This window comes from Apteryx rowi, unplaced genomic scaffold (genome assembly GCF_003343035.1).
Source record: "Apteryx rowi isolate R43461 unplaced genomic scaffold, aptRow1 scaffold_188, whole genome shotgun sequence".
NCBI lineage: Eukaryota > Metazoa > Chordata > Aves > Apterygiformes > Apterygidae > Apteryx > Apteryx rowi.
Genome location: NW_020448174.1, coordinates 1,221,831 through 1,238,718, shown reverse-complemented (window position 1 = coordinate 1,238,718; position 16,888 = coordinate 1,221,831). Strand labels below are relative to the sequence as shown.

At 35.3% G+C, this 16,888-nt stretch overlaps 1 protein-coding gene across 2 annotated transcripts in view; it reads left to right on the top strand.

Moving 5' to 3' along the window:
* The window catches only part of LOC112964182 (adhesion G protein-coupled receptor A3-like), a 284,114-nt gene that overhangs the window by 100,948 nt on the left and 166,278 nt on the right, over positions 1 to 16,888 (top strand). Inside the window, exons 4-6 of one of the 2 annotated variants that reach the window (XM_026061933.1) lie at positions 3,590 to 3,661; positions 13,297 to 13,368; positions 14,224 to 14,387. In XM_026061933.1, the coding sequence (XP_025917718.1) occupies positions 3,590 to 3,661; positions 13,297 to 13,368; positions 14,224 to 14,387 (308 nt within the window). Of the gene's footprint in view, positions 1 to 3,589; positions 3,662 to 13,296; positions 13,369 to 14,223; positions 14,388 to 16,888 lie in introns of those variants that run through there. The other variant, XM_026061934.1, reaches the window with a different exon arrangement.

Sequence of the window (16,888 nt, the reverse complement as noted above, 5' to 3'; positions counted from 1 at the left end):
AAGCTTTAAAACGTACATGATTAATAACCTAGCAGACAATGTATTCCTGCAGAAATTAAGCAGAAATAAAACTTAGTGGTTTAAATAAGTGGAAACATCATTTTGTGCTATACTAAGTTTTTTAGGTATGCTAGGTCTCCTTTACTTTCATCATAGGCCTGGTCTGTAAAAAATAATTTCCTAGGAAGAAAACTTTTGCATGTTGAAGAATTTGTCTACTGTTCTCTTAGCTATTAAATTCACTCTGCTTAGTATGCTTTATTTAAAAAATGGTTTTCTTAGGAAACAAGGCTTATGCAATTTGCTCTCTGCCCATCGTCCTTGCATTCCTCTCTTTGGAAGTCCTCTCATAGTACTTTTGAAGGCAATGGCTGATTTTAAACTACATTTGAAACAGGGAAAAAATATCAGTTACTAAGGTCCTACAAAGTTGGGGAGGGGAAAGAGGCTCTTAAAATTAACACAGGCTACAGAACCTTCCTTATTTCTTCTCAACCTGAAGGAAAGGCAAGAACAACTCTTTCCTTTCTTTTTTTTTAATGTATTATTCTAAATGGGAGCATCCAAATGTACTAGCCAACCAGGCCATTAGCACATGCCAGAAGCTGTTGTTTATGCTGTCTCATGTCTGATGAGACCTGTGAGAAAACAGGGATTATTTTAGCAGGTTGGTAAGATTTAGATGAGAAGGAATACAAATACACAAGAATACAAATTTACAAATCCTGCTGCTTTTTTACTTTGAGGTTTAGTTCCCTAACTGCAATGTGCAGTGGACATCATGTAGCATCAGCAAAAGACTTCCTTCTCCGATCATATAGGTAGCAGTATTTTCTAATACCAACCAATGTGTTTAAGTGCATTTGGGGAGAAAATCTCTGACATAATAATGACGAAGTTAGAGTAGCACACACATTTTAATACAGATATAAAGGTAAGATTGAAACTTTCTTGCTCACTCTCTATAGAGAGATAATAATACAATGCACTGATCAGGAGTGCTAATTACTGCTCTGGCCACATGCTCTAATAACACAACCCTGACCTCTGGTGGGAAGAACGGGAAACCTGGAAAAGTCATGGCTGCACGTCTGAAAACTGCACAGGTGAAGCCATGGGTCAGCCACAAGAGAGAAGTCAGAGGAGATAAAGTCATAATACATTGGCAAAAAGTGAGAAGAAAAGACTAGCAAACTAGGAATGGCAATACTGAGATTTATTATGCTAGGTTTCAAAAAACCTTACTGCTAATATGAACACCTAACACTGGGAGCAATCTAATGCATAGATTAATTATTAGATTGTCACATGTTTGGTACAAAGTGTTATAGTTTCATAGTAAACAAGAAAATCTCTGCACTCCCTCACCATTCTTGGGTAGCAGACAGCTGAACAGAACCAACATGCGGTGTAAACTCATGCTGAATACTGAGTACAGTAGTTACTTTAAGAACATACTTTACATTCACTTCCTTTTTTTCACACATCGCATATGAATTGATACTGTGAAAAATCAAAGCTAATGTAGTATGGGCAACTGCAGGAGATATGAATACGGTGAGTCAGGTGGATAAACTGCAGGCTGTCAGCATCAAAATGTGAATGATTTGGTGAACCGATTGTGATAATTTGTATTGGAATGGCAAACTGAATTATTTCAAGGGTTTACTAAAAAATGTACACACAAAACTGATGAAAAATGAAAATTTATGAAGCATTGACATTATGGCACTACTTTATTCAACAGAGGAGTGTTTTGTTTTCCCTAACATCAATTTTACAAGACAAAAATAGGAAGGTAAACATTTTACTCCCGATAAGGAACGCCAGCTTTGTACATTATGAATTGAATTATATTTAATACAACATGTATTAGTTGGGAGGAAGGTGCAGCAAGCTGTCTTTTCTTTTACTAATGTTTCTATAGGAAACATATTTTACAATACAGAGATTTCAGACACTTCCATATATCTTAGTATGAAAATAACACTAATTAAAATAAACTTTAATAAAAGGACATGTAGACTTTTGCTTTGTTAAAAATACAGTTTTATTGTGTGTCACATTTTGAGAACTGTGCCCTGGTTTTGATTGGTTTAGATGAAGTTTACTTTTGCTGCCCAAATTACGCTCCACCCAGTGATGCGTTTTCTAATATGTATGTTCAGATTTTACTTATGTGGAAATGAAGCATTGCCCAATGAAGAATCCTGGATTCCAGTTACAATTTACCTCTTCTTCTTGGGGGGAGGGGGGGGGAATTATGTTTGTCTTAAACTTACATTTTTAGTTTTTATAGAACAATGTTGTTTTCATTAGAAAAACATAAAGATTAATTGTTAATAAGCAATTATTACACTATAATGTTATCCAGCCTCTTTTTTTCTGCCATTGTCTACTTGGTATTCCTGACAAGCGTTTAAGAAATACTTCTATTCTAATGCTATATTTCATTGTTTAATTGTACAACAACATATCCTTTGTCTGATAGAAGAAGCCTTTGTAGTGAATTCTAAAGATTCTGCCTTCATTTTCTAGTTAATTTGGTATGTCTCCATAAAAGCAATAACTGGATTTCTCAAAATACAACCATTATTTTGATTACTTTAGTGCTGTCATGAAATAGAAAAAATAGGGAATCTGAACAGTATAACATCATATTTACTAAAACATTTACTAAGTATTTACTAACTAAAACAAAAATATATTCAAAAATTTAACATTTTTTATGGTTATATAATCACTTAAAATCCTTACATTATTGTAATCATATAAAAACCGTGCTTGATAAGAAAGCAAACTGGAGTCAAAGTTGAAAACCAAACATTTGAAAGTTAAACATTAGTTGAGAATACCCCACGGGACAGTAAAACTGGAAGTACCACAAAGTAATTCTTCATACCTATCTCTGTCTCCTTTCTAAAAGACCCCTAAACAGAATGTTGTATATATGAATTACTGCACTGTAAACATCCATTCACCTTTCTGCAGACAAGAGTTACGGAACTTAATGCCTCATACTCTTTGTGGTCTGACATAGCCACAGCATTGCTCTTGGAAAAGCTTGCCAAGTGTTTCTCAAGACTGACCTTTCCTGCTGACTAAAAAATTAATTGTCCCCTCGTTTCTGTGATTTCTTCAGCAGGAAAGAATGCTGTCTATGCGATGAGGCAGTAGTACACAGTGAAAATCAATCTTCGCTGGATATTGCATGCAACAAATTACAAAATATGTATTATTTTTCATGATTAAATAAACATCTGCTGGTAACTCGATAAAGACAATTCCTTATATTGAACACTGTTTCTACTTTATTTTACACCTCTACACATATGTAATCACATTTTAATGCAATTAGTATGAAATTCAGCGTGGTATGTTTAATTGCAGAATATTGCTCAATAGTGTTAATACAAAGTTGTGAAATCTATTTAATTCAGATATGTTATGCTACCAAAAAAGGTTTTATTTTTCATTTGTCTCTAACTAACTCCTTAACAGCTAAAATCAGAGAGACTGTATATGATTATTTGGCCATGTATACGAATAAGACTGAATTAATGTTTTATTGGTTTTTTTGTTGTTTCAGGGATCTTTCGAATAATAGGATTGGTTGCCTAACACCAGAAATGTTTGTTGGACTTAACAGTCTTCACAAATTGTGAGTACAACACCACTCTTGTTTTGTAAAAGAAAAATACAAACTATCACATGGCTTATCTGAGGACAGTTGGTAACAAACTTTCATTTAAAAAAATAATTTCATTTAAAAAAATATCCTTCTGAGCCTTTGATTATGATCAACTGACATCTTACAAATGTTTCTATTTGTAATTGTAATATCTATCAGAACTGCAAAGAAATAAATTGAACATATTTCATTTTCACATTGAAAAGATGTTTCACGTTGAACAAGATGCTTCTGTTTGCCCATGCTGGAAACAACTGAAGGTCAAGCACACAAATGATGATTCATAAAGTTGAGTCTCATACTGGTTAAAACATAGATGAATTGCTCTTGCTATCCAGTACAGATGAATTAGAATTTATAAATTTGTTTACTAAAATTTATCACAGAAATACTTTATATATTTTTTCTTAGTGTCTCTTTAAGTATCAAGTCAATTCAGATTTAGAATATCAGGGTAGTTCCAGTTGCTTCAGAAATAACAGTTTTAGACTGTCTATTTAAGGTGCTGTATTGTACACATTCTTTCTCGTGGTATTTTGTGATTCCTTAGTTTCCCACATGCAGCTGCACTGGAATGTGATGTAGGGAGCAACACAATCAACTTACATATCCGTAGGCATGCCAGAGAGTCTGTCAGATCAATAGATTGTCAGGCTATTATAAAAGGAGAACTCAGAGAAGATAAGACTATGATAGTATAATGGGGCTGTTCAATTTTAGAGAGAATCAGATGACCTGGGAAAAGGGATAAAATGTGTGGTGACAAAGTTTGCTAATGTTACTGAGTTAATCAGGGTGTTAGAGACAAGGGCTGATTATGAAGAAGGGCAGAAGTAATGTGGAAGACTCCATGACTGTACAGAAATGTGGCAGATGAAATTTCATGTAGGTAAATATTAAGGGATGCAAGGGAGAAAAAAACAATCTGTTCTGATCTAACCACTAAAACACAGGAAAGATGCTTTGAGACTAAAGTGGATAATTCTATGAAAACCCCTGCTCAGTGTTCAGTATCATTTTAAAAAGGATAGGGAGTGTTGTTAAAGGAAGAGAGAACAAAGCAGACAACATCTGTTATACTACTGAAGAAAGCCAGGAATCTGCGTTTTGAATATTGACAGTAGTCTAGTCTGCTCATCTCAAAAAGGTTATCAGAACTAGAAAAGGTTCAGAAAAGGACAAAAAAGAACGGTCAAAGTTGTGGTACAGCATATGGAAATACTAGGAATGAGTAAGCTGGCTAGAACTTTACTGTCTGGAAAAGGGACAATTCATGGAAAGGGAAGAAGTATGACAGAAAGTGGTAAAATTATGAATAACAGAGAGAGATGAACAGCAATCAGTTTTTTGTTGTGTCTCATGATACAGAAACTAGAGAGTATTGATAGGAGCTCCTGTATGGCAGATTCAAAACATAAAAGGAAGTATTTTTTAACAAAAGACAAAATAAAGCTGTGGAAATCCTTGCTACAGAATGCTGTTAACAAGATTTTGCATGAGTTCAGGGGGGTAATGGACAAGTTTATAAAAGAAAAATCCCTTGAAGGTTGCTAAATTCATAGAAGTCATGTCTGGTTCAGGAATTTCTGGGCCTCCAACAGTTGGAGACTGAGAGAATAAAGGGAGGAAACAACATTTTGTTATACACTTGTCAATGCATCTAATGACTTAAATGGCTTAAATGGACATTTGGTCAGACCCAGGAAGGCTTTCTGTTTTTATCCACATCTGCCTTCATTCCTGAACAGGAAATCAGTTCCTATACTACCTCATAATATGTGATGAATCTCATGCTTCATTCTCATCCTTCTCCCATCCCTCCCTATGAGCATTTCCTTGGAAAACCAGGGAAATGTTTCTAGAAAGATCTGTGATGGTGGTACATGGTGGTCAAGATGACACCAGGTAAAATGCTGAAATCTGACACACTTACTTATCTCATTAATGATAGTTACTATGCCAGATCTTCTCTGAGTTGCACAAATGAGAGCAGATGGTGGGAAAAGCCTTGATAGAAAGTCGATGAACAATGACAGAATACTCTTTTTTTTWCTCATCTCAGGCTGCCAAACTGCAGAAGCCCAACTCACCTTTTGAAGGTTGCTCGGTTTCCTTTTTTTTATGCACAGTGAACGTAATTATGACCAGATAGCCAGATTTCCATAGACGGTATGTTGAGCTTGAGGTGGTGAAGTCAGCATTTTAAATGGTACATGCTTCTGGATGCTGGGAGAGACCTTGGGAGAAATTGAGTGCAAATCCATTCACTCTCAGGGAAGCACATCATAAAATCTTGCTCATAAGCCTTCCAAACTCCATCTTAAACATTAATTAAAAGTTAAATACAGAACTGCAGTCTTGTGATAATAAAGAACATAAATTCATTCACAGTGAGCATATGACATCTGTCCTGTGACAATGTTTGGCTGGTTGTCATACCCCTTTCCTCTGGCATTTAAGAAGGCCGGGCAGCAGTGTGGCAGTCTCCTTCCACATCCTTGGTTGACGGAAGGTAGGAAGTGGTAGGAAAAGGGCACAATCCATGTGCCAAAACCTCCGCAGTCACCGGGCTCAGCAAACCACAGCCTTACAGTTCCCTTTTCCAAACCAGATTAGACATATCCCTGCTTATTCTAGTAATCTAATTCTGTACCTATCCCAAGGTTAGTTAATCTTCTCCGAACATGTGTATCCAGAGAGACTCTCACCAGGTCCTTGTACATTATCATTAATACTGCATTTGCCTGCCTCGAGTGGAAATCTCTGTTCTTGTACAGCCTAGGTAAATATTTACCTTTTATTCAAGTTTGGGCTAACTTCCACGTGTAATTGGCTATAGACCCTGGACTTTCTATATTGTTTTTCTTCCGAGGCCCCAGTTTATAGTAGAAATTGTAATTAGACCTGCCTTAAGTATAATTCTCAAGTGACATTCTTGTTACACCTTTCACTTTGAAGAATATTATTTAATGAAATTACTAGAACTCTGATCTTCAAGAACATTCAGTTCTTCTTGTATGATAGTTTTCATAATATTCACCATTTGTTTGTTTTGTCATTACGAGATTTCATTTTCACATGCTTTCATTTCTGTGCCAGAATCATTAGTGAGAACATTAAATACAATCAGTTTCTGCAGAACACCAGTAACATCTCAGCCCGCCTCCCTTCTAGGCTGTCCAGTACATTACAGTGTCTTAAAATAAATGCGCTTAGCCCCAGGTTCTTCACACTGTTATGGATGTTGTTATGTCCATGTGTCAGTGGAAAAAATGATGATTCTGGTAATTGTAGACCTGTTAGGCTGACCTCACTTGTATTTGAGGCAGTTACTGAGTGAGTGTGGAGAGAAAGAAAAATAGAAAAAATGTTGGGAAATTGTAAATGGGAAAAAAAATCAATACACTGCTATTGAAGATGTATCATGTAACTATATGAAAAGATCACTAATTTTCTAGACAAGGAAAATTATTTTTTGATTTTAGTATACATCTAACATGATGCTACATAAGCAGGAAAACATCATCAACATTCATACTAGTATTTTCATGTGGTTGGGATTAGCCTAGCAGGCCTCTAGTTAACCAGGTATTTTCGGGATCTCAAGTAGTTCTGCAGATCACTATTACTGCAGGAGTTCTGGGTTTAGTCAATACTACTAGATTCACCATTTCCTGTGACAGTTCTTTCACTGTCTTCAGGGCCCTTATTCAGTCTTAGCTGAGCAGTTTTAGTTTGGTTTCTATCAGTCTTGTGAAAGTTTATTTTCATTAGTGTGTGCTTTTACCGCAAATACCTATAATCAAATTATCATCTGTATTGAACAGACAAAAATACTAATCGTGGGATATATTTAGTAGCTACATTGTCCTCACTTCTTGTTTATGGTATATTTGTATTGTTAAAATGTCTTTTGCACTTTGTTTTATTATACTTTCCAAAGTTTAACTTGATTTTTGGTAATCCTCATTGTCTCTCTATGCTCTCTGGCTTCTGAGATAGGGCTTTTTGCTAACCTTTTCCAGTTTGTTATAGACTCTGTGCTCCATTGATCTTTCTTAAATCTTAAAAAGATATTTTAATCCTAAAATGTGATTATAGATTCATTTAGTCTCTCCCTTAATTTTTCTGGTTTGGTTTTTAAATTGCCTTTCCACTATTGACTTAATGAAATTAGGAGGATCCTGCATTCAAGTTCATGGACATAATTAGTTCCTGGCTAATTACTCTATCTTTTTGTTCCCAAAGTTTGTCCTTTGGAAATCGGAAGGGCCAATCATAGATAAGTCTAAATTTCCTTTTCATCTAAAATTACTTGGTTCACGATTGCTGTATCAAAAGCGATGACTGTCTTTTATAAGGGGTTTTCTCCTTGCCAAACCAAAGTCAAAGGTAACGCTACCACTTGCTGGGTCAGTGGTTATTTTGTGAAGAAATACAACTACAATCCCATTCAAGAATAACTGTTCCCTACCATTCATATTATTATTTGCTTCTCAATCTGTATCTCAGAAATCTCATATAATGACACATTTGCTGCTAGTAATTATTTGGGTAGGGATCTCAATTTTGCCTGTTGTGTAAAACTAGTGGTTGTTCAGGGACTGCAGGCTAATGCCACCTGGGACTTTTCTAACACTTTCTAGCTATCTTTCCCCTTGGAAGTTCATACACAAAATTTCCTACAATCAAACCTTTAAAAACATGTTTAAAATACAGTAAGTCACATTTCCATTGCAATTGATACTTCTGAATTGTGTATACTAGTAATTTCAGGAGTATGAGAGAGCAATTTTCTGAAAGGGTTATGGGGCAGCCTTTATTTAGTGTAATGTCAGTATAGATAACTGTAGTAAGGAAAAGATGACAAGTTCTTTAGCTAGTAATGGGTTTCAAAGCCCTCAAGTAAAGTTTAGATTACTGAAGCAGTAGTGTGGAGAATATATGTACTTTGATTTATGCAGTTGTTCATTTTGGTAACTATGTAGAGCTCTCCTGCGTTACCTTGGTAAGACGAAGTACAGAAGGATCTTTGCAGGCTGTTATCAAAACCAGTAGGGAGAGCCGTGAGTCCACTGGAAAGAGTACAGGACATAAATCTTTACGCACCTTCTGTGAAGTACAGAGATGAGGTTTTCTTACCCTGTTTATGAGCACAAATATCAGATAAAACAAAATAACGCAGTATTTGATCTTGGCCTTATAAAATGTAAGTCTGATTCAGTTTTTAAGAAGTTTGGTACAAGATGAGCTCTGATTTTTAATCAAATGATGTAATGCTTGTATCTTACTCAGTAGGATGAGGGAATGTCTAAATGCTTCATGAAAATGAAGGACAAGAAGTGTCTGAGCTTTCAGGGATACTGCAAAGGCTCTTCAAAGAGGTTAAGTAAGGGCTGGGTGCTTTTGACTAGTCTATTTTAGAATGGGAAAATCTACAGGTTTCTTGAATTCAAAAATAATAATTATTAATAATATCCCTTAGCATCGATTTCAAAACATGCACGCATACGGACTCCACAAAAAATTCTAAACCTCTTGATGATGCACGTAGAAAACAAGTTTTTTACTCAAATTGCGGCCAGGGTTTATATTTCTGTTTATATTTAATCTAAATATCAGGAGCTGTGGAATAGTGGGGCAGTACCTCTGTACTGATATAGCTGAGTTCATTTTGATTAGTCTGCCAAATTTTTAGCCTTTCAGATTCTGAGGTATTGCAGCCTTAAACCTGTTTCAACAAGCAGTTACTGCTGAATCTTCCTTTTGAAAATTTGAAACAAGCCTTCCTCCTTACTTCCAATTGTTTGATTAAAGTACATCTGATTTATACTTCACCCTGCCTCTGAATCATCAACAGCAGTTAGCTTTATGATAATATTATACCGTAAATTCTCTTGTGACTTTGTTGCTGTCATTGAACAACGAATCACTTTGTACAGTGCCAGAGGTAAAGTACAAAGCAAGTAACAGAGTGAGTCAAACTGACCCCACTTTAGCAACCTCAAGAAAATATGAGGTAGAACCCACCCTCTCCGTATTTCTCTTATCGTTTTTTGCCCTTCCTGTCCCCGGCTTTTCCCACAGGAGATGAATCTGTCACCATTGCATTCAGCTTTTGCTTTTTAATGCTGCTCATAAGAGTGGAGCGTGTTTCATATGCTCCTGCTTTCACCTGTACTCTGCCTCAAAGCTGTCCTTCATGACACATAACTCCCTTTGACTATTTCATGGTATCTGTCATTTATATTAAAGCTTTTGGCAAAAGTGTTCTAGTAATTTCTATAAAAGCACAAGAGTATCTGCTATATGAAAAATAAGTCTAAGACCTTGAACATGATTAAAATGGTTTACCTATAATATAACAGAGAGCACATATTTCTGTTAATGGAGTTAGTTAATGGCATAGTAAGTGCTATCAACCTTGGAGTGCATTAATTTGTTAGATTTGAAATGTTTGCAAATTAGGTGACATGTTTTTAGAACAAATGTCCTTTTAAATCAAGCTAGACTGGCTTTTCAAGACACCTGAAATGGTGGAATTTGACAACACTGGGGGTTTGGAGGTGTTACAACACAGTATGTGAATGGCATGTGAACAACAGAATGAGACATTTGCAGCTGGCTGCAGATATCAGGCTCAGAAATGCGTATGTTACTCGGATGGTTTAGAAACATATTTGAAGGCTTTGTTAGAGAAGAAGGTATTCCCATTGTAGGAGATAACAGAAATTTCTCATTTCTGTTTTCTTGTCAAACTTACAAATATAATGATACATATAAATCTTTACTTTGTTACAGTTTTACTTAATGCTAATGTTAATGCATATTCATATATACAGAGGGGTGTAACTTGATTGCACTGTGAAGACATAAAATATTTGCTGTCATGTGTCAGTTTAGAAAGATAAACCTGCCCTGACAGTCACTGACTCTGTAAAAGAAGTGGGACAACCCATTCCTTTAGCAAAGTGGGCTAGAGGAAAAGGAAAGAAGAAAAGAGATGGTACAGTTTTGTATCATCCTCTGGGTCTCCATTTCATGTGTGTATCCAGTCTTTTACATTGTAATTTGTGTTTCTTGGAGATAGGAAGGTTTTTTTTCAGAGTTATATAGCACAATGAACATGGTCTTAGTTTGCTAATAACAGTAGTTATTATGGAAACTTCAAAAGAGGTCTTAGGCAGAAGAACGTGAAAGAATATGAAAAATTGGCTCGCTGGCTTTGTGCTGTCTTGAGCTCTTGGGAGCACAATTCTTCTAACACTGATAAAACCTCTGAAGATGAGAGTTATGTGTTTCTCTGTCAAGATAGAAAGGAACCAAAAATCTGTAAATGGAACATAAACCAGAAATTTTTAGGTTAACACAGTACATAGATTTAGTAGTTATAGTGTGGGCACTGCTGGCAGGAGCATAGCAGCTGCACCCTGCTGCACCCTGCTGCATCAGCCGTGGGGATGACTTGGAGGTTTCCTTGTTTCCTAGTATTTTGACCAGGCATAAAGCCTTCCTTTGGTCCGAACAGAATGACCAAATTTCAAGCTTGGTGTTCTGTGTATTTTGCTATAAGGTGATCCAGATAGTTATTTAAGGGAAAAGTTGGGATTTGCATCAAATTGCAGTGTTGTCATACTGCAGTTGGGCAAGGAGAAAAGAAACCGCCCTGTTTTTCTGCACCTTGGCTGCCGTCCATGTAAGGCTCGGTGGATTACTTTCCCCTTCCTTCAGTTCAGCCTGATTCTCCTCTGTCAGTAACCTTATACTGCCGTAACTGCTTTCATATTAGTGGAGCCACTTCTGATTTACTTTAATGTAAATGTCAGGATTATCAGTTTCTGATTAAAGGTCCCAGTTCACTGAGCTGCTTCAGCACATGCCTAGTCAGGGCTTACGTCCAATAAGCATATGAGTAGATCCATTTAATTCTAAGTAAATATGTAACTGGGTCTTTGTGATAGGCCCAATATTTTTAGTTCCTGTTGATAAATCCAAAATAGTAAAAGTATAGAAAAAGGTTGCCACAGGCAAACATTCCTTTCCACCTTTAGGCTATGAACAATTTCGTAATGCAGAATTACCATACTTCAAGAAATACTTGAAAGCCCTTCCATTTCCAAGAGCTTTGCACCACAACTATATTAAAGGAGCACGGTTACACAAAATCTCAAGTGACCTCAATTGTATCAAGACATCTCATTGTCGCTCAATACAATGAGTTGATGCAGTACAGTGTCAATACATTGTTGAGCCAGCCTATTTTTCTGTATTAGCTGAGTTCTCCTTTAAACTACCATAAAAATCTGAAGTGTTCAAAGTTCTTTTTTTTTCTTTTAACATTTCAGTGGTGAAAAATTAATTGTATTCCGAGAATTACCTAGAATACAACAGTAAGATTAATTATTGTTTCAAGAATATTCCATAACTTTCTTAAAATAATTTGTAACTTTGCAATATTTTCTCACCTTTCTTGTATGAATTCATTAATCCATGTGCATCTGTACAGATTTCTGTAGAACCCATGGTTCTTGAGTTTTTTTCTTATTTTATGAAGCTGGTCCAGATCTGCTCCTGCTTGTTAGATTCATCACTGGTGGAACATTGATCCTGGTCTGAATTCTCACTTTCGGCTTAGTAGACGTTCTTTACTTTATAGACATCAGAAAAGTGAAATCAATAATTATAAAAACATCCTTTTTAATGTAAAAAAAAAATCCTTTTTCTTTGGCAGTATAAATTATTTTCTTATAACAGCAAATCTATGCTGGGGAATCTGAGAGCTGAAATTTTGTAGTCGTCTTGAATTCAGACATTTAGGCTTCAGGCATTGGCTGATTTGCAGAGATGGAAAGCAACATGTATCAATATTTCAAAAATAGGTATTTCATATGATATGAAATGTTAATCCTTGGATACTACACTGATTTTTAGTTTACTGGTATAGCAAAAGACAGTATTACTTGACATTAAGCATTTATTGTTTATACTGTCAAGATCCTGGTACAGCAATACTGTTAAACTAGGCAAAATTAAATTGCAAGTATACAGTTTAAACCATTTGGTGATCAAGACCAAAGATAGTAAACACTACTTAGAATGGGAATGTTCTTAAGAATTTAAGGATCAGAAAAATAAGTTTATGTAAAGTCCTTTGTAATAAAATTGATTTGTGTAGTTACTTTGAAAACTTGTTATTTGAAGGAATTGCTTAAATTCTTCTCAGCATCATTAAATTAAGACATGGCTTTTGTTTCTTTATCTTGAAGTGACATTCTACAGATGCTATAAAAACACAACAAAGGTCTCACTGTCTAGTCACCATATGAATATTTTCTTTTAAATTCTAGAATATTACCACTGTTAAATATGTACAGATATTCCCATTTATTAGACTGACTAAATTGTATGTATACCTGCTGTGAAAATAAAATTAGTAGAAGTGTATGATTTGATTTGAATGTTGTTGTCATTTGTGAAAAAGTAATGTATGGATTCAAGTGTTCTTATTGTTGTTAAAAGCATAATTGTTTAAGTAGTATTCAGAAAGTTATACTCTATAGCAACTTTGTTTTATTTGTTATAACTGATTACATTATTTTTTCTAGAAATTTATCAGGAAATATTTTTTCAAGTCTCATGAATGGACTTTTTTCTGAGTTGCTAGCTCTGAAAGCACTGTAAGTATGCCTTAGGTTCTGAAATCTGAAATATTTAAGAACAACGTTAGAATAAACGTAGCAGAGCTTGATATGAATTTGAATAGGATTGCTTCTGTCAATGTCTTACTAATTTAAAAGATACTATATTTTTTAATCGGTGTCTTTTATTCTTTAAATTTTTTCATTTCATTTCATTTCATTTCATTTCATTTCATTTCATTTTAAATTTTCATCTTTTGGTGACCCTCATCTGGGTCAGTTTTTGCAGGCATCTTAGCCAGCCATGAAGGGACTCTGCAAGCAAATGTGTACATCTTAGAATTATAAAGCAGTTATTTATTGCCTAACACACCTAAGATATTAGGATTTCGTGAACTGTTAGATTCACCATTAGCATGTTCACCTGAGACAGCACCCAAAGAGTCTTTGATGTCCATGTAGGCATCTGTCATGGGGCAGAGGGGGAAAAGGCTTGGCCTTCAATTATAGTAACAGTTCCCACTTATTTATATTAAATGTACATATCTGAGATTTAAAAGTGTATTCTTGATATTTCTGTGGTTTTAGAAACATAAAGGAGTTTTTAATAAGTAAAAAGGTGTTATGGTATGACTTTCTGCAGTAGCATTTACTCAAATTTAATAGTGAGTGATGCTGTTCTGTAACTGAAAACAGAATTTTAGCATAGTGTCTTAGAAATCATCAACAGTGGTAGAACATGTATTACTTAATTATCTCAGGATATCTTAGAATTAGTTATATGTCTGTCTATAATTAGTTGTCTTTAGAGTTAAATAATTTGAATCTAACGTAAGAAAGTGTGTTTATAGAAAGTGCCTGTGTACCAATTGTGAACTTTGTTTGCCTTTCTAGACATTTCAATACTGATTCACTCATTTGTGATTGTAATCTGAAATGGGTCTTACAATGGGCCAGAACTGCTTCAGTTCGAATAGCAGAGGAAACAGTTTGTGCTTACCCCAGTGCTTTACAAGGACTCTCATTTCGTAACCTGAAGGAAGACCAGCTGATTTGTGGTGAGCTATACTCTCATTTAACATTACAAGTGGAAGTGGATTTCCAGAGAAGAGAATTAAAAGAGAAATGATGCCAAACAAAATGTGTTAATAGCTCTGGTTTCTTATAGGCACAAGAAATCTAGGTATACTGCACAGAAAATACAACTAAGATTGAAAGAAGAAAAAATACAGCTATCTTGTTTCATTTAAAACAGAATATATCTATCAGAACACCACTGTCCTGTCTGTATACCAGATAACATGTAATTATGATCTGAAACATTAATCCATGGTGGTAGCTCTATGTTGCATACTGCACGAAACCGTGGATTCCTAGAGGGATATAGAGAAATTTCCTTTTAAGTTATATGTCTGAGAGTGTGACATAAATGTCTAATTGCGTTCTTTTATTTCTCATTTTTATAAACCTATACTATACAATGTACCACAGTGTCCTGGGGATGAATAGAATTTTTATAGTGAGCTTCAGTTAGGCAATTGCTTTATTTGAAAATCTATAAATGAAATCACTTTTTGCGAAAGCTTTTCCACTATAGCAAGCATGATGTATGTGGCGTGAGGAAGAAAATAAGAAAACATGTATGAGTAAATAAAATACATCTTAAACTGAACACTGTATAGCAAAGAAGAGACTAAAACAGAGGATTCGAAGTCATCACATCCTGCAGAGAAAAGATGCTGGGCTAAGATATTGTGCTGATGCGTTCCATAATCAGAAATACAATTTCACACACACTTCAATAATCACAGAATCTTTGAATCTTTGCGTTTTCTTGAATGGCAGAAAGTTACTGGCATGGTAGCTATGCTAACGTCTTATAGAAATAAAAGGAAAGTCACACTTTTATCCTAGTAACCACAAGAGCAAAGATACGTGTTGCTAATACATTTATAGCAGAAAGGAGATCAGGCTTGACTCGAGTCRTAACAAGAATTCAGTTTTAACAGAAACAGCAAATTCAGATGTTCACAAGTTGGACAAGGTTTAAAAGGGTGTGAATTCCATCCACAGGATTTCAGGAAAGAAATGAGGTGGGGGATCCTGTGGCTGAATTTCTAAGGAAACACAGATATCTTCCTGGAGAGAAATAAGGAATGAGCTCTTGTGAGGGGAAGGGAGAGGAATTTTCGGTAGCCGGCATGAGTAAACATTTGAAAATCTGCAATACCTCTCAATTATCAAGTTACCATTTTATAGAGACCCAGCACAAGCACCTTCATAGACATCCATTTCTCAGCAGGACAGATGGGAAAAATCCTCCTCCTTAAAATGCTGGAGAGGTCATAAGTATCATTTAAGGACTGTTAATTGATATTTCTAGGTTGCCAGTGAATATGAGCCTGCAAATTTTACAGAGGAAATGAAACTGCACATTCTCAGAATGTCGTACTTTAATTCGTAATAGCATGCCTTCCAACACCTCCGATACAGAATTTATAATATCCATCTAGCTCTAACTGCTATTTATAATGTCCACAGAACACTTGACAAGGTTTATAATGACTGCCAGTAACTTGACACTGCTTTTAATATCCGCAGAGAGCTTCACAATGATTATGTTTGCTGAGTGCTCCACCAGCTCTGTGATGTCTGCCAGGTGCTTCAGAGTGTTTGTAATATCTGTTGTGTAGCTCACAGTGCCCACAACATTTAGTGATTCCATTTTCAGTAACTTAATTTGAATTTAGGTTTAATAAGAGGTTGTCTGGCACCAAAAAAATAACAACTGAGAATTTTTGGGAGTAATATGTGTCGAAATATACATAGACATGATCAAATTAAGCACATCTTAAAGAAAATATTAAGAAGTGGTTTAAACATCAAAAACACTGGCATGTGAATATCTTCCATACAGTCAGACATTTGTATTTACAGTTACTGATCTTCCTTCTAGATGCTGGGAGAGGTCATGAGGTATCACACTGTCACAAAATTAGAAAAGAAAAGAATGCAGGGGGAAAAATAAAAGTAGAAGGGAAATGGCAAAGACCTCTGCAGGGAAGTTAGGAAATGAACTGAAAAGTCAAAGTGTGTGAAAAGGAATAAAGAGGAAGCTAGACAGTCGAAGAATTTCTGAATAGCTACAGCAGGCAGTTTGCCATGAGCTTTTTAGAGTTATTTTATTTTGATACAAGGAAAATTCATCTTTGAAATTTCTACCTGGCAAATCTTTCTCATGGATCTGATGACTAGCTCAATATAGCCAAAGAAGTCACCCATTGAAAACAGTTAGAAACCTGTTTTTGGGGTTTTCATAAAAGTTAATTTAAGGAACTGTGTAGTTTTGGAATTCACAAGAACCTGCTTGCATGTTTCATTAACAGCTTATAAGAGCTACTTAAATCTTCTTTAACAAAAATCTCCGATTCTTGGAAATGTTAGGCTACAGAGCAATTTTTAACAATGTTGGAAATAAGGCTGAAAAGTAGTTTGTTGATTAAAAACTGGTATTGCAGTCTCATGCCTTAATTATGAGGGACTGCAGTGAGTTCTTCGT